The 18,166-nt window shown below is 40.9% G+C and overlaps 1 protein-coding gene across 4 annotated transcripts in view; it reads right to left on the bottom strand.

The window, feature by feature from the left end:
• LOC138805122 (disks large-associated protein 5-like) overlaps window positions 1-18,166 on the bottom strand; it is a 44,380-nt gene that overhangs the window by 1,089 nt on the left and 25,125 nt on the right. For 2 of the 4 annotated variants that reach the window (XM_069989714.1, XM_069989717.1), the window contains exons 13-18: window positions 16,102-16,197; window positions 8,960-9,179; window positions 3,372-3,546; window positions 2,733-2,811; window positions 1,681-1,912; window positions 647-696 (exon numbers count right to left, since the gene is read on the bottom strand). In XM_069989714.1, the coding sequence (XP_069845815.1) occupies window positions 647-696; window positions 1,681-1,912; window positions 2,733-2,811; window positions 3,372-3,546; window positions 8,960-9,179; window positions 16,102-16,197 (852 nt within the window). The remainder of the gene's footprint in view (window positions 1-646; window positions 697-1,680; window positions 1,913-2,732; window positions 2,812-3,371; window positions 3,547-8,959; window positions 9,180-16,101; window positions 16,198-18,166) is intronic. The other 2 variants (XM_069989715.1, XM_069989716.1) reach the window with 2 other exon arrangements.

Raw genomic sequence — 18,166 nt, 5'->3', positions numbered from 1 at the left:
TTTTTTGTTGGTCGTGGGGCTTGAACTCTAGTCCTGGGCGCTGTCCCTGAGCTCTTCAGCTCAAGGCTAGCGCTCTACCACTTGAGCTACAGCACCACTTCTGATTTTCTGGTGGTTAACTGGAAATAAGAGTCTCATGGACTTTCCTGCCTGGGCTGGCTTTGAACCATGATCCTTAGATCTTAGCCTCTTGAGTAGCTAGGATTACAAAAGTGCCCGGCTCATATTAACTTTTAATGAGATGAGTGTATGCATCGTATGCTTATGCACGAAGATCTACAAGTGAGTTAGCATAGGAATGGAAAGAGCTTCAACAGGAAGATATTTAAAGAACGCTAATGTTGAAGCCAGAGGTCACCAAAAGTAAAGTCTGGGAGCATCCAAATAAAATAGCAGAGCATATATACAGTAATGTAAAAGAATTAGGGTGAAAAAACCCAGGAAGACTGTAGGCAGTACTCATATTTGTTGTACCTCCCAACATTTCTGAAAGGCAAAGCCTTGTCTTGGATCAATACCTAGCATAACTCAAACCGCATACTGCACAGTTTGAAAACAGCCTAGGCTACATAGTGAGACCTGTCTCAGAAACAAACTCAAAATCTAGAATATAAAGGAATTTATCAAATTAAGTTGAAAAACTTACTGAATCAAGAAAGTGGCATTCAGTAGTGAGACTTTTATTATCGCAAAGTACTGAAAAAAAAAATTAAAGAATATTCTCAGTCAAGAGTTGTTAAAAGTGGACAATGTCTTGAAAGGTAAGAAAAATCCTATATATTTAAAAATGCAATTAAATTTTTTATTCTTACAGAGTCTAAATGAATACCATTCAGTTTAACACTGAAGATACCTGAAAGATGCTGATGAAGAACAGGTCTGGCCAGAAGAAACCTCTGGTCATGGCTATAACATTTTACCTGGAGTCCCATATAGACCAACACCACAGATATACAGAGAAAAACAGGTGAAACCTGCATACATTGTATCTTAACAGTAAAACCCACTTCCTCTTATAATTACAATACAGTAGGTGGAAATAGGCATTAGGAAGGGAAAAAAATAGGTCAATAATGTCTTGAAAAGTTGAGGGAATTTTACTGAGCTTAGTTCACTAACACTGAAGGCTCTCAAACAGGTCTAATATAAAATGCTCCTTACAGCCAGGATGGATCAGTGTTTTTTTTTGCCAGTCCTGGGGCTTGAACTCAGGGCCTGGACGCTGTCCTTGAGCTTCTTTTGCTCAAGGCTAGCTAGCATGCTACCACTTGAGCTACCGTGCCATTTTGGCTTTTTCTGTGTATGTGGTACTGAGGAATCAAACGCAGGGCTTTATGCATGCTAGGCAAGCACTCAACCACTAAATCACATACCCAGCCTGTTGCTGATTTTTTATTACATCTACTTTAAGGCTTGGGGTCAAGAATAGAACACCTTTTTTTTTCTCCTAGAGCTCAGGACCTTGCACTTAGCAGGCCAAGTGCGCTTCCACTAAGCTAAATCTCCAACCCAAGAGTAGAACTCTTAAAACTAGTTTTTATGAAACATTTACTGTGAATGTCCTGTTTCTGAACCTTCATCCTTAGAAACTGGGATTTATGATAATGAGATTCATGATAATATGTATCTTTATCCAAGCTCATTTTTAACAAAGCCTCATTGTATTTTAAACAATCATACCTGACTGAGAAGTTTCAGCTTCTTTCAGGATGGTATTTTGTAATGATACATTTTTTTCAGGGCTACTCATCAAAACATCCTGTGAGGCAACTGAAGAATTGAGTTCCATTTCTTCTACAACATCTGAAATTTCTTGGTTAGTATTAGTATCATTGGCTACTCCAGAGGGAAGAGGCAAACTCATTCTTTCACTGGGTACACAATACATTTCAAAATTTACCTCATTTATATCCTGAAAGTAAAAATGGACATTATACTAATGACCAAAAAGCAAAATAAACATAGACACACACACAAATCTTCTATTAAGTGTGAAAAAACTAGAGTGTTACATGCCATATATAAGCTAAAGAACACTATAAATCCTACTCCTTGCTTCTTGACAATGAATTCAAGTAATACCTTATAAACAATAAGGATGAAGTCAAGTTTCTTAGCAAATATCTATACACCAGTTTGGGGATGGGCAAATACTTTCTGAGAAGAACCAGCTAGTGAATATTTCAAATTTAGTAAGCCACCAGGTCTGTCACAATTGTTCAAATCCACTCCAGCATTGCAAAAGCATCTATATAAACAGCTGAGAGTGACAGTTACAATAAAACTTGGCTTATAAAAACCAGTGGTCAAAGCTTGCTGACTTTGACCTAGGTCATTAGCTCTACATTCATGTTGGTGTAATATGGAACTACAAAAAGACCTACTGAAAACAATCTACAGGTCATTGAAACAAGAATTATTCTGTATTGCTGATTTAATTTCCAATGGAAATTCTAGGGGGTGTGTGTGGGTATGTGTGTGTGTTTTTGCCAGTCCTAGAGCTTGAACTCAGGGCCAGGACACTGTCCTTCAGCCTCTCTGTGTTCAAGGCTCTATCACTTGAGCCATAGTACCACTTCTGACTATTTTTTTTTCTTCTGAGGAATTGAACTCAGACCTTCATGCATGCTAGGCAAGCACTCTACCGCTAAGCCACATTCCCAGTGACTGTTTTTGTTTTGTTTTGTTCTAAATAAGAGTTACTACTTATAGTGATATACATAGCAACATACTGAGTGATTTACCACCTGGCCATGGTTTACTTCAATTACATCCTCTGATTCAGAACACTGAGCATCTTCTATGGTGTCTCTGAAAATTAAAAAAAAAAAAAAAAAAAAAAAAAAGAAAAAGAAAAAAGAAGCACATTATAGTGTGATAATTAATATATTGTTCTTTTGACTTGTGTTCTTTATAGAGGGAGTAAGTTAAGTTTAGAGAATAGGTCTAAGAGCTAACCTAATCTAGACAGAAAGGGACAAGTGGCATATACCATTATATACCTTGCTCTACCTGGAATCTTTTTTTTTTTGTCAGTCCTGGGGCTTGAATTCAGGGCCTGGGCACTGTCCTTGAGTTTTTGCTCAAGGATACCACTCTACCACTTGAGCCACAGCACCACCTCTGGCCTTTTCTGTTTATGTGGTACTAAGGAATTGAACCCAGGGATTCATGCTTGTTAGGCAAGCACTCTACTGCTAAGCCACATTCCCAGCCCTCCACCTGGAATCTTAAGCCTCAGTTTCCTTATTAAGAGAAGTCTTGCCTATATGCTAAATTGTGAAATTTAATTAAAAATAAAAACTCTGGTACATTTCCCTATCTTAACAGTTTGAAATGATACTTAAATTCTTAACACGTTAAAGAAATACCTGCTTTCAGGAATGTTTGAAAACAATGTCTTCTTGCCAACATGTTCACTCTGGGGATCGGGATTCTCTGGTGATGGCTTTTGACCTAGAAGGTCCATTTCAGTTCTGTTCTCAGGTACAGCTTTGCTGACAGACTTAGGTGTGCCAAGTCTTTGAGAGTATTCAGAGGACAGTACTAGAAAATGAGAGAAATCACATCAATAGCAAAAATTATAACTCATTTTCATTTATAAGTTTTAGAAAGGTTATCTTGGTATAACAGGGTTAAAGTAGAAAGAAATGGAGGAGAAAAAAACATTTCCTGCTTCCTACACAGAAATAGGAGCAAAAGACCCCTTACTCCCTTAACCAACAAAGATAAGAAGAAATACTAAATCCTAACTAATCTCTCTAGGAACTTCCTTTTAAAGATAATGTTAAACACACACATTAAACTATGCTTCTTTTTGACACCCACTCCTGTAACCTAAAAGAACAATCTTAAAAGGTAGAACTCTAGAAAGACAAAGGAAGTTAAAGAGTTATCAGTAACAACAGCTTGGGAGCTATAATTGTAAATTAGCAGGTGAGGTGTTACACTAAGCAGATACTAAGCCAGTAATCAGAAAAGCAAGCCAACCCAATTTCTACCATAGAATCTTTCAAAAGAATTAGTAGCCCTGAGTATCTCTAGAAGTGGAGGTAAAAAAATAGAGCTAAAAACAGAAGTAGTTAAAAGTCAGCTTAAAGAATAAGTAGAGAAGATAGTAAGATAATAGGTTGAAAGCCACCATTTTATTCTGTGAATGAGGAAAAAAAAAATCAGTGACATAAAAGTGACCAGATTCTGAAGATGAAGAGAAGCCAGGCGCCAGTGGCTCACGCCTGTAACCCTAGCCACTCTGGAGGCTGAAGATCTGAGGATTATGGCTCAAAGCCAGCCTGGGCAAGAAAGTACATGAGACTCTTATCTCCAACAAACCACCAAAAAACTGGAAGTGGCACTGTGGCCAGGTGGTAAAGCAGCTACCTTGAGATGAAGAGCTCAGGGATGGCGCCCAGGCCCAGAGTTCAAGCCCTATGACCAACCAAAAAAAAAAAAAAAAAGGATGACGAGAGAAACTATAGAGGTTCAAGACCCAAAAACTGACAAAGAAGAAAATAAACACAGCAGAAGAAAAGAAGTCCTGAGCTAGTGCCCAGATTTCCTGGCTCAGAGAAGGGAATCCAGAGACAGCAACACCAGGCAAAATTAGACGGCCCCTGTCAAGGGATCACCAAATTCATCTTTGGGAGAAGGAAAAACAATCCAGAAGCCTTACTACCGGCTTGGGGACTTGGGAGGTGAGGAGTAATAATGTCATGAGAGGCTGTAGTATGAGAAACTAAGACATTCTCTGTGTCCCTGTACCCTGAGAATGACAGAGCACCATCTTGGAAAAGTGTCTCTGTGAGCCCAGGGCCAAGAAGTAATCATACCTTTACAATCCAGAGGACACTTTGCAATAGAACCTGGGTATAAATCAGTTATGAGGGGGGAGGCGGGGAAGGGAAGTGAAGGGTAAACAAAGGAGGAGGCTGCAATGCTTGGTAAGAAATGTATGCATTATCCTGCCCATGTAATTGTAGCCCCTCTGTACAGTATGTTCTCAAATAAAATAAAATACAATTAAAAAAAAAAACAAAAACAAAAACAAAATCAGTTATGAGACTTGTCAAGGGAGGTCAGAGTGGGTGGCAGAGGACAGAAAAAAAAATTAATCTGCAGGAAGCCACAGTACAGCCAGGAAGCCAGATATAAAACTCAATATTAAAATACCAATAGTTTAAAGAAACCAGGAAAACAATTCTAGTCATAACAACCCCTGAAACAATAAAACATCAAACAAGGTATTAACCAAGGAAATAAATGATCTCTACAATGAAAACTATAAAATCTTGAAGAAAGAAACTGAAAACATGGAAAGACCTCCTATGCTCATGGATCGCAAGAATTAAGTGTTGAGAAAAATGACCATATTGCCAAAAATAATATATAGATTCAACACAATACCTACTACCTCAGTATCATTTCTCAGTTAAAGAAATCAATAAAAAAATTCACATGGAGGCATAAAAGATCCCAAATAGCAAATGTAACTCTAAGTAGTAAGAGTATCACTGGAGGTATCACAATACCAAACTTCAAATATACTACACAGCTAGGCACCAATGGCTCATGCTTGTAATCCCAGCTACTCAGGATGCTGAGATCTGAAAAACACACACTAGAGCGAAGACACCCCTTTCAATAAATGGTGCTGGAAAACTACCTGCAGAAGACTGAAACTGGACCTCTATCTCTTACCATACACAAAATTCAACTCTACTCACTAGACACTGATGAAAGTGAACTATACAACTCATGGGTGGAGATGAAAGGGACAGTAAGGGAACAGAAGACACTGTATGAAAGGAAATGTACTCATTACCCCACTCATGTAATTGGAATCCCTCTGTACATTACCTCTCCAATAACAACACAGTAAATTAATTAAAAAAAATCAACTCTAAGCCCGGCACCAGTGGCTCACACCTGTAACCCTAGCTACTCAGGAGGCTGAGATCTGAGGATTGTGGTTTGAAGCCAACATGGGCAGAAAGACCCTATGAGACTTTATCTCCAATTAACCACTCAAAAACAGGAAGTGGCACTGTGGCTCAAGTGGTAGAGCACTAACCTTTGGCAAAAAGAGATCAGGCGCAGTGCCCAGGCTCTGAGTTCAAGTCCCACAACACCCCCTCCCCCCCCAACACACACAATCTAGTTAAAGAGCTCAACATAAGACTTGAAACTTTATTTATTTTTTGTGTTTATGTGGTACTAAGGAATTGATCCCAGGGCCTCATGCATGCTAGGCAAGCACTCTACCACGAAGCCACATTCCTTGCCCTCAAGACCTGAAACTTTAAATCTGCTATAGGAAAACGTAGGAAAGGTCTGGAAGGTATAGGGCTTCAGATTCCTAGAGAATGGGAGCAAGAATTGACAAATGCGACTATATCAAATTAAGTTTCTGCACAGCAAAACAGTCACCAGAACCAAGGGCCTACTCATGGACTAGGAGAAAATCTTTACCAGGTATTCAAAAGATACAGAAAACTAAAAAATTTAAACAACAATAGAAAAAACAATCCAAATTAAACACACAGTTCTCATAAAAACAAATACTAATGGCTGATAGATACATGAGAAAATGTTCAACATCTTTAGTTAAAAAGGAAATGCAGGGACTGGGAAGTTGGCTCAGTGGTAGAGTGCTTGCTTTGCATGCATGAGGCCCTGGGTTCGATTCCTAAGCACCCCATAAACAGAAAAAAGCCAGAAGTGGTGCCGTGGCTGAAGTGGTAGGGCACCAGCCTTGAGCTGAAGAGCTAAGGGACAGCGACCAGGCCCAGAGTTCAGCCCTCACAACTGGCAAAAAAAAAAAAAAAAAAGGAAATGCAATCAAAACCACACTAAGATTCCACCTCAGCCCAATCAGACCATCAGCCATAAAGAAAACAAACAACAAATGCTGCTGAGAATGTGGGGTGAAAGGAACCCTCATATTCTATAGGGCCCTGGTGGTTCATGCCTGTAATCCTAGCCTCTGAGGAGAGTGAGATCTGAGGATCATGGTTCGAAACTAGCCAGGGCTGTATGACTCTTATCTCCAATGACAGCCAGAAAACTGGAAGTAGTGCTGTGGCTCAAAATGGCAGAGGCTAGCCTTTAGAGAAAAAGCTCAGGGACAGTATCTAGGCACTGAGTTTAAGCCCCATGACCAACAACAACAACAAAAGAAGTTCCCTCCCTATGATTCTGCCATACCACTACTGAGCATATACTCCAAGTATAGTAAATCAATATACCAGAAAGACATATCTGTAAATCTATGTTTATTGCAGCACTATTCAGAATAGCCAAACAATGGAATTATTTGCCAAATGAGTTAAATGGATAAAGAAAATGTGATATATATGTATACATACTATAAAGTATTACACAGCCATAAAAAAAAAAATAGCAAGATCTTGTTTCAAAAAACAAAAAAACCCAGAAGTGGCGCTGTGGCTCAAGTGGTAGAGCAACCACCTTGAGCTGAAGAGCTGAGGGACAGAGGCCAGGCCAAGTTCAAGCCCCATAAGCAACCAAAAAAATAAAAAAAATAAAAAAGAATGAGATATTAAGTTGGGCTGGGAAGGTGGCTCAGTGGTAGAGTGCTTGCCTTGCATATATGAGGCCCTGGGTTCGATTCCTCAGTACCACATAAGCAGAAAAAGCTGAAAATGGTGCTGTGGCTCAAATGGTAGAGTGCTTGCCTTGAGCTGAAGAGCTCAGGGACAAAGCCCAGGCCCCATGATGACAAAAAAAACCAAAAACCAAAAACCAACCAAAAACTCAAAACAACAACAACAAACACTTGTCTTATTTTCATCACTATCTGTACCTCTTAGAAGTCTGTGATCTAACTTCAGAGATTGTGGGATTACAAGGTACTAACAGTTGTGAAATTACTTAGAAAACACAAAAGCAATCACAGAAGATAGTAACAGCAACCTGATCATATCTATTCAAAATATGATGTGAATATGGGTGGGAGTTAGCATATGGCCCATTTTCTAGAAATCAGAATGCTTTTATATGTCTATATGAAATCTATACTTCTTACCTTGGTTATTTTTTAGGTTGGGTCTTGCTTTATGCTGGGGCATGTGGGCCAAAATTCTACTCGTACTTCCCCATGTCACTAGGAAAGATAGGTCTATGCCATGACACTCAGCTAGGATAATATGCACATGCTATGGAGCCAGCTATTGGTTAAGATCCAGTTTTATTAACTTTATGACTGGATTGGCCTCCAACTGCGATATCTCAATCTCCATCTCCCCATGTCTTAGGGTTTTTAACTCAGGGCTTTGTGTTTGACTGGCAAATGCTCTATTGCTTGATCATTCCTCCAGCCCTTCTAGCTCTGATATTTTCTTGAGATAGGGTTTTGCTTTTTGCCTGGGCTGGCCTGAACCACAATCCTGTTTATACTTCCTGTAGCAGCTGGGTGTATGCCTAGACTATGAATGCTTCCATACATCTAGTGCTTTTTTTTTCTTTTTGCCAGTTCTGAGGCTTGAATTCAGGGCCTGGGCACTGTTTCTGAGTATCTTTTGCTCAAGGTTAGCACTCTACCACTTGAACCACAGTGCCACTTCTGGCCTTTTCTGTTTATGTGGTACTGAGGAATAGAATCCAGGGCTTCATGCATGCTAGGCAAGCACTTTAGAATTAAGCCAAATTCCCAGCCCACATCTAGCTCTTTCTGTTGATATGGGGTCTTTGCCTGGTCAGGCCTGGAATCTTGATCTTCCTGATATCCTATGTAGCTAGAAAAACAGTCATAGGTTGCTGGTTGAGAAAGGGCCTTCAGAAATTTTGCACAGGTTGATTTGGAACTGTAGTCTCCTTATGCCTTCTAAGTAGTTATGAGTGTGTGAGTACCCACACTTGGCTCTGTTTTTTATACAAGCCCTCAAGTACCCCAAGTATTTCTCTTAAGCAGTCTGAGAAAACAAAAATAAAAATAACCAACCTGAGAATGATTTCACAGGACTCTCAACTCTAAAAAATCCAGCATCAAACACGATTTTATCCACTTCCTTTGGTGTTATAGAAGCCACTGTGTCAGCATGTTCTCCCTGCTTAATTCTTTCTCGCATGGCATTTTTTATGGCAGCAAGGCGATTTCTAGCTGCAGCCCTTCCACCATCATCCTGTTTTGGTTTGCTTCCTATCCCTGAGACAATTTTCTTCTGCAAAGAGAAATTAGGATATTAAGCTGCTATTACTTGACACACACACACACACACACACACACACACACAACACACCACACACACACACACACACACACACACACACACACACACACACACACACACAATATTTAGCTATCGTTTATTTTTGAAACAGAAGCTGGTTTTGCAATCCACATTGGCCTCAAATTGAATATTCTCCTCTGCAGTGCTGAGATTTCAGGGGGGGAGGAGGGGAGTGTCACTATACTTGGCAAAAGTTCAACTGTTGTTTTTTTTTGTTTTGCTAGTACTGGGGCTTGAACTCAGGGCCTGGTCACTGTCCCTGTGCTCTTCAGCTCAAGGTTAGTGATCTACTACTTAAGCCACAGCTTCACTTTTGTTTTCTGTTTGTTTTTTTTTGGAGTTAATTGGAGATAAGAGTTTCTCAGAATTCTCCTGCACAGCTGGCTTCAAAGTAGGATCATTAGAGCTCAGACTCCTGAGTAGTTAAAATTACAGGTATAAGTCACTGGAGCCCAGCTAAACTAATTAAACTTTTAAAAGAGAAAGCCAAGCTGGCTCACACCTGTAATCCTAGCTACTCAAGAAGCTGAGATCTGAGGATCTTGGTTCAAAGCCAGCAGGAATGTTTATTAGACTCTCAACTCCACTATACCAAAATAGCTGGAAGTGGAGCTGTAGCTCAAAGTGATAAAGAGCTAGCCTCTAGTGAAAAAGCTCAGGGATGGGGCTGGGAAGGTGGCTCAGTGGTAGAGTGCTTGCCTTGCATGCATGAGGCCCTGGGTTCGATTCCTCAGCACCACATAAGCAAAAAAGAAAAAAGCTGGAAGTGGCGATGTGGTTCAAGTGGTAGAGCTCTAGCCTTGAGCTGAAGAGCTGAGGGACAGCACCCAGGCCCAGAGTTCAGGCCCCACGACCAGACCCCCCCTCCCCCCCCCAAAAAAAAAAGAAAAGAAAAAGCTCAGGGACACTGCCAAGGCCCCACGTTCAAGCCACAGGAGACAGACAGACAGACACAGACACACATAGAAAACCAAATTATACATAAAATATATCACGTTATATACACACCAAATTCCTAGTATGTTCTAAAAATTCTAGGGGTGAAAATATCAAGGACTAAGTTTCTTCCTTCAAGGAGTTTATAGTTTAGTGGAATAGCTAACTAAGGGCAAAAAGAAGGATAAATGTGGCCAGGCATGCTGGCTTACATCTATGATCTTGGTTATTCAGGAGGCAAAAATCATGGTTCAAGGCCAGCCCTTGTAAAAAGTTAGCAAGTCCTCAACCCAATCAATAAGCTAGGCAAAGTAACATGTAAATGTGGTTCCAGCTACAGGAGGAGAATTGTGGTGAAAGGTTATCCTGGGCAAAATTGCAAGAACTTATTGAAATACAACCTTTAGCAAAAAAGCTGGGGACCTGGCTCAAGTAGTTGAGTGCATGCCTAGAGTTTTAAACCCCAGTTTAGCCAAAAATAAATAAAAATTGTAAATAGATAAATGTCATGTTAGAGGCAAGGTCAGAGAGGGCTGTGGGAGATTACAAGAATGATATCTATGTGGGAAGGTAGAGGGGGGCACAGAATCTGAGGAAAAAGTGTGAAAAAGTACAGCAGTGGAGTGTACTGGAAAATGGCAACTCATAGGTGGAGATGGGAGGGAGGGAATGGGGAAGAATGAGGGAACAGATGACATTGTACTAAAGGAAATGTACTGATTACCTGATGCATGTCCTCTGTATAGCACCTCTATAATAATAAAAAAAAAAAGAAGAAGAAACCAACCTTCAGATACAAGGGAAGACTTACAAGTAAGCAGCATCTTGTTGTAAATCAAGTAGCTGGACTAAAAGAGTGGGGTGATAAAGGCTAGATAGAACAGCATGTTTACTGAACCAGTAATGAAAGCTGGTAGAAGGGACATGACATGAACAACTTAAACCTCTAACATCTGATTGTTTTAGGCTACATTTATACACCAAACAGTTACTGGTTTTTAAGATCAAGCTTTGGGTTTTAGGAAGATGGTTCTGGATATAACCTGGAGAATGAACTGGGTGGGAGACTTACTGAATGACAATAGAAAAGAAGATGGCAGTTAGGCCGAGGAGGAGGAGGAGGAGATGGAACAGAGAGGAGATTCACAAGCTTTATTTATTTTTCCAGGGCTGAGGACTGAACCCAGGGCCTTGTGCGTGCTGGGCGGGTGCCCTTCCGCTGGGCTAAATCCCTAGCCCTGCTTTTTTTTTGGTCAGATGTGGGGCTTGAACTCTGGGCCTAGGTGCTGTCCCTGCTCTGTTCAGCTCAAGGCGAGCGCTGTACCACTTGAGCCACAGTGCCACTTCTGGTTTTCTAGTGGTTTATTGGAGATAAGAGTCTCATGGACTTTCCTGCCCAGGCTGGCTTTGAACTGTGATCCTCAGATCTCAGCCTCTGGAGTAGTGAGGATTACAGGCGTGAGCCACCGGGCGCCCGATCTAGATTCACAAGCTTTAGGAAGCATAACTGAGGTGGGCACCAGTGGCTCACACCTGTAATCCTAGTAACTTAGGAGGCTGAGAACTGAAGATCATGGTTCAAAGCCAGCCTGGGCAGTAAAGTCCATGAGACTCTTATCACCAATAAACCACCAGAAAACCGGAAGTAGCACTGTGGCTCAAGTGGTGGGGCGCCAGCCTTGAGCTGAAGAGCTTAGCGGCAGTGCCCAGGCCCAGATTTCAAGCCCCATGACCAACCAAAACAAGAGCTGAGAGTCAGATGCCAGTGTATCACACATCTGCTTCTGAAAGAGGCAATAACAATGGAGCTTTGGATGTTCAGGTCTGCTTGGACATAAAAAAATGAAGCAACTTGCCAGGCAGTGGTGGCTCATGCCTATAATACTAGCTACTCAGGAGATCTAAGAATTGAGGTTTAAAGAGAGCCTGAGTAGAAAAGTTTGTGAAACTCTTTGTCTTCAATTAAACACCAAAAAGCCAAAAGTGGAACTGTGGCTTAAATAAGGTTGCTAGCCTTAAGCAAATAATACAGGGATAGTGCCCTGGCCCTAACCCTGAGTTCATGTCCCATGACAAACGGGGGGGTGGGGGGGTGGGGGGGGGAAACGGAGAGGATTTGTTGTTCTTGTCATTGTTGTTGTTTTTTAATTGGTTGTGGGGCCTGAACTCTGGGCCTGGGCATTGTCCTTCAGCTCTTCAGCTCAAGGCTAGTGCTCTACCACTTGAGCCATAGCGCCACTTATGGCTTTTTCTGCTTATGTGGTGCTAAGGAATCGAACCCAGGGCCTCATGCATGCAAGGTAAGAACTCTACCACTGAGACTCACCTGAGCCCTGAGAGGATTTTCTTTTTTTGGGTCCTGTTGTGGGGCCTGAACTCTGGGCCTGAGTGCTGTCCCTCAGCTCTTCAGCTCAAGGATAGCGCTCTACCACTTGAGTCACAGTGCCACTTTCGGCTTTTTCCTTTTTGCTTATGTGGTGCTGAGGAATCGAACCCAGGGCCTCAGGCATGCAAGGCAAGCGCTCTACCACTGAGCCACCTTCCCAACCCCGTGAGAGGATTTTCTGATCCAGCCAACCCCATGGAATGGAGAAGGTAAACTAGCAAAAGGAAAGGGTCAGAAGAGATACCCAAAGTTCCTGAGCCTCTGGATGGGAGTCTTTATAGAATGGGAGTCTTTACAGAGATAAGGACACACTAATATGTGTGGAAATTATTTTTTGGATAAAGTGACTTTTAAAGTATACTGTATCATGATGCATAGCTGAAAAGTGTGGCTGGCAATATAGATCAGAGATTCATCAATGAGGGGTATACAATTGCACAGGAAGGGGTGGGAATGTTGTTTAGAGGTAGAGTGCTTGCCTAGCTATATCCAAGTACATAATTTGAGAAATATAAATAAACAGAATTAAAACCTATACATGGAATCAAGAGGACAATCTATATTAAACCACTGCTATGATCTGGAAAAAGAGCTAACCTTTATTACAGAATAAATAACATTATATAGAAATCCCGACAAAGTAAATACATGAAAACCAAGATGAGAAAATTTACTCAACTAACAAATAAACATACTTTGGCTGAGGGATGTGGCTTAAGTGGCAAACTGTTTGCCTAGGATGCCCTGGGTTCAATTCCCGGGACCACCACCACTCCCGCCAACAAAAATCACCCAAACTATTTTAGGTTGCAGTGGTAAAGAAGCTGCCTAGCATGTATGAGACCCTGGGTTCCATCCCTAGGAGGGAGAGAGGGAGAGGGAGAGAAGGGGAGATAGGGGGAGAGAGGGGGAAAGGGGGAGAGAGGAGAGAGGAGGAGGGGGAGAGAGAGAGAGAGGTATAAGGGGGGAACAGACTTCACAGAAAGAATATGTTGAGAGAACAGAATTGAGGAATATTGAAACGGTAATTAATGGAAAAACAAACTTGCAAACATGACTTTAGACTAAGCTGAGAAGAAAATACTATAGTAGATGGAGAGAGACCTCTAGTGATAACAGGCAGAATTACAAGATTGATATATAACTAGTAGCTGCATCACTGATGGTACTGTATTACTATTTCTAGGTCTAAGTGCTCAGTAATAAATATCTATAAGCTGGGTGCTGGTGGCTCACACCTGTTATCCTAGCTCTCAGGAGGCTGAGATCTGAGGATAGTGGTTCAAAGCCAGCCCGGGTAGGAAAGTCTGTGAGACTCTTATCTCTAATGAACCACCAGAAAATCGGAAGTGGTGCTGTGGCTCAAGTGGTAGAGTGCTAGCCTTGAACTGAAGAGCTGAGGGACAGCGCTCAGGCCCAGAATTCAATCCCCACAACTGGAAAAAGAAAGAAAGAGAGAAAGAGAGAAAGAGAGAAAGAAAGAGAAAGAGAGAAAGAGAGAGAAAAGGAGAAAAAGAAAGAGAAAGAGAGGAAAGAAAGAAAGAGAAAGAGAGAAAGAAAGAAAGAAAGAAAGAAAGAAAGAAAGAAAGAAAGAAAGAAAGAAAGAAAGAAAGAAAGAAAGGTAGATCGATCCACAGTAGTGGGTTGGCACAGTAGTTACATGCCTGTAATCTCACAACTCTGAAAACTAAAGTGAGAGGATGGATTACAAATTTGAGATTAGCTTGGGAACAAAGGAGAATCCTATCTAAAAAAAAAAAAAAAAATCTCCCTGCAAAGAAATATCCAGAGTAGCTTTAATAAGTAGCATCTATTCATTATCTAGATTTATAATTCCTTCAATCATTTAGTAACTGCCCTTAGGGTCCTTGTTATGAGACCTCATTAGTAAAATAATTTTTAAAGGTTTTTCTGAAACGTTAACACCTTAAACTCCTAAAATATGAGTCAGACAAGTTTTTATCAACCTAGACCACATAAGCTTATAACTACAGGTACACTTTCATTTTTTGTTGTTGTTGTTGTTGTTAGTCATGGGGCTTGAACTGGGCCTGGACGCTGTCCCTGGGCCTGGACGCTGTCCCTGGGCCTGGACGCTGTCCTTGCGCTCTTCAGCTCAAGGCTAGTGCCCTAAAACTTGAGCCACAGCGCCACTTCCGGTTTTCTGGTGATTTATTTGAGATAAGAGTCTTACAGACTTTCCTACCCAGGCTGGCTTTGAACCACGATCTTCAGATCTCAGCCTCCTGAGTAGCTAGGATTACAGGTGTGAGCCACCAGTGCCCATTCCAGTAGGGTTGGGAATGTGGCTTAGTGGTAGAGTGCTTGCCTAGCATGCAAAAAAAAGCCGTAAGTTCTATTCCTCAGTACCACATAAACAGAAAAAGCCAGAAGTGGCACTGTGGCTAACGTGGTAGGTACAGTGCTAACTTTGAGCAAGAGCAGCTTAGGGACAGTGCCCAGACCCTGAGTTCAAGCACCAGAACTGGCAAAAAAACAAAAACAAAAACAGTGGGATTTTATTAGATTAAAACAGCAAAATTTATAGGAACAAGTAACAGAAAATTTTATAAGATTAAGTACAGGGAAGGAGAAATATGTTCTACAGAGCCATTGTTCCTTCTTTTTTCTTAAACATCGTTCATACAAAAAAGCATACAGAACAATGAGGCTGGGCTGGACGTACAGCACAGTAGTAGAGTGTTTTTGACTAGTAAGCATAAGTTCCTGAACTGAATCCAGTGCTGCCAACAAACAAACAAACAAACAAAAGAATATAGCTGCTAGTTAGGAACACAGACTCTGAAATGAGAAAATTTAACCTGAAACCCAGCTCTACCTTGGGCAAGTGATTTAACACTTATGGGCTTCAGATTTTTCAATCATATAATAAGGATAATCTCATAGGATTATTATATGGATAGAATAAATTAAACAGAGTACTTGGAATATTTAGTACATGTAAAGAATTATATACATTATCTACTGGTACAGTTTAAAGAATGTACAGTTCAAAGAATAAAACAGGACTGGGAGTGTTGGTCAAGTGGTAGAATGTTTTCCTATCCAGTACTCACCCCAAATTCAAATAAAAACAAACAAGCGGGGCTGGGAAGGTGGCTCAGTGGTAGAGTGCTTGCCTTGCACATATGAGGCCCTGGGTTAGATTCTTCAGCACCACATAAACAGAAAAAGCTGGAAGTGGCACTGTGGCTCAAGTGGTAGAGTGCTAGCTTTGAGCTGAAGAGCTGAGGGACAGTGCCCAAGCCCAGAGTTCAAGCCCCACAACTGACAAACAAACAAACAAAAAAAATAAAATACAAGCGAACACTCATGATCTGGTAACTTAAAAACTTCTGGGTGTCCCAATTCAGTCACAATCCTTGTACTTATTTTTCTCTAGAAATATCCTAAATTTCACGTTGATCATTTCCTTGTTCTTTCTTCAAAGATAAGCACATAGGAAATAACATATGAAACTTATTGAGAAGAACCTATATTAGAAATTCAGATTTAAAACTACAAACTTACTCGAATGACTTTTCTGCTGGTATTGTTGTTATTGTTTTGCCATCCAGATTCTTCAAGTTTGGTCAAATTGTTGAATTTTTGGTTAACATCTTCTACCTGTTAATAAAAGCCCAAATTTAATGTTCACAACAAGATTTTTTGGGGGAGTGATGGTTCTCAAGTTTAAACTCAAGGTATCAAAATGGCTCAGTATTGTGCTACCTCTAAAGCCACACCTCCAGCCCTTTTTGCTTTCAGTAGTTTTTGAATAGGTCTTGCTTTATGTTATAGCTGGCCTGGACCGAAATACTCCTGTTTAAACTTCTTGTATAGATGAGATACAGGTGTACAAAATGTCCACCTTTTAATTGGTTATGATGGGGTTGGTTTTGCTCAGGTGTTGAACCATAATCCTCTTGATCTCAGCATTCTAAGTAGCTAGGTGTAAGCCATTGTATCTGGACTTGAAGAATTTATTTTTTTAATTTTTATTGTGAAAATACTGTATAGAGGGGTTACAATTACATGGGCAAGATAATGAGTACATTTTTTATCAAGCATTGTAGACGTCTCCTTTGTTTCCCCTTCCCATCCCATCCTCTCCCCCCCCACCCAGCCCTCCTCCCTCCCCCCCCTCCAAAGTTGTAAAGTTCATTTTTGACATAACGACTTGTAAGTCTCATTGTTGCAATGGGTCCACCTGTATCCCTATTTAAACGATTTGTTGACTTCAAGAATTTTTATGGTAAAATTATTAACTATCATTTTTGGTCTTATCAACTTCTAAAATCTGCATAAAGGATATTATGTATGAATAACTCCTTTACTTCTTCTACATTATTTTAATCATTAAAATGGTAAATTATGTTTCTTTCTTTCTTTTTTTGGTCGGTCATGCAGCTTGAACTATGTATGGGCTTGGGTGCTGTCCCTGTGCTCTTCAGCTCAAGGCGAGCGCTGTACCGCTTGAGCCACAGCGCCACTTCCAGTTTTCTAGTGGTTTATTGGAGATAAGAGTCTCACGGACTTTCCTGCCCAGGCTGGCTTTGAACCGTGATCCTCAGATATCAGCCTCCTGAGTAGTGAGGATTACAGGCATGAGCCACCGGCTCCTGGCTGTTTATTTCTTAAATTACACAATACAAACATAATGTGCATATGTGCCAGTACTGGGGCTTGAACTCAGGGCCTGGCTGCTGTCCCTGAGCTTTACCATTCAAGGCTGGCATTGGGCAATTTGAGCCTAAGCTCTACTTCTGGTTTTTTTGCTTTGTGTTTTTGGTGGTTCACTGCATCAGTCTCATGGACTTCCCTGCCTGGGCTGGCTCTCAGACTCTCAGGCATGAGCCACTGGTGCCCAGATACAATTTTGAAAAACTTATTTATCCATTTCTCTATCAAGAGACATCTTGGTTGCTTCCCAGTTTTGGCAATGATGAGTAATGCTTCTATAAACACCACACATAGATTTCTGTAAGAACATAAGTTTTTAGCTCATTTGGGTAAGTGCCAAGGACTGCAATTGCTGTCCATATGGTAACAGTACATTTATTTTTGCGAGAAACCACCCAACTGTCTTGCAGTTCCACATGCCATCTTGCACTGTCATCAGCAATGACTGAGAGTTCCTGTTGCTTCACATCCTGTTGCTTCCTCACTAGCAGTGGTGGTGTCAATCCATAAGGTGTGCAGGTGTAACTGACTGCATTTAATTTCCTAATGTCAGATGCTGAGAATCTTTTCATATGCCTATCTACCATCTGTTTATGTTCTTTGAAGGGGCATCTTGGTTCAGGTCTTTTAGATTTTTTTTTGAGGGTATTAGGGATAAAACAGAGATCCTTTTACATGCTAGGCAAGTGCTCTATCCCCAAGCTACAACCCAATCTAGTTGCTAATTTTCTTACTGGTGATTTTTAAGAGTTTTTCATATATTTTGGGTAGCAGTTTTTATATTTCTTTAACAAATATTTTCTCTCTCTCTCTCTCTCTGCCAGTCCTGGGGCTTGAACTCAAGGCCTGGACACTGTCCCTGAGCTTCTTTTGTTCAAAGCTAGCACTCTATCACTTGAGCCACAGCGCCACT

The sequence above is a fragment of the Dipodomys merriami genome, unplaced genomic scaffold (genome assembly GCF_024711535.1).
Source record: "Dipodomys merriami isolate MVZ:Mamm:240054 unplaced genomic scaffold, mDipMer1.0.p SCAF_388, whole genome shotgun sequence".
Taxonomy (NCBI): Eukaryota; Metazoa; Chordata; class Mammalia; order Rodentia; family Heteromyidae; genus Dipodomys; species Dipodomys merriami.
The sequence above is the reverse complement of the archived record's forward strand: the minus strand, read 5'-3'. Positions and strand labels throughout refer to the sequence as shown.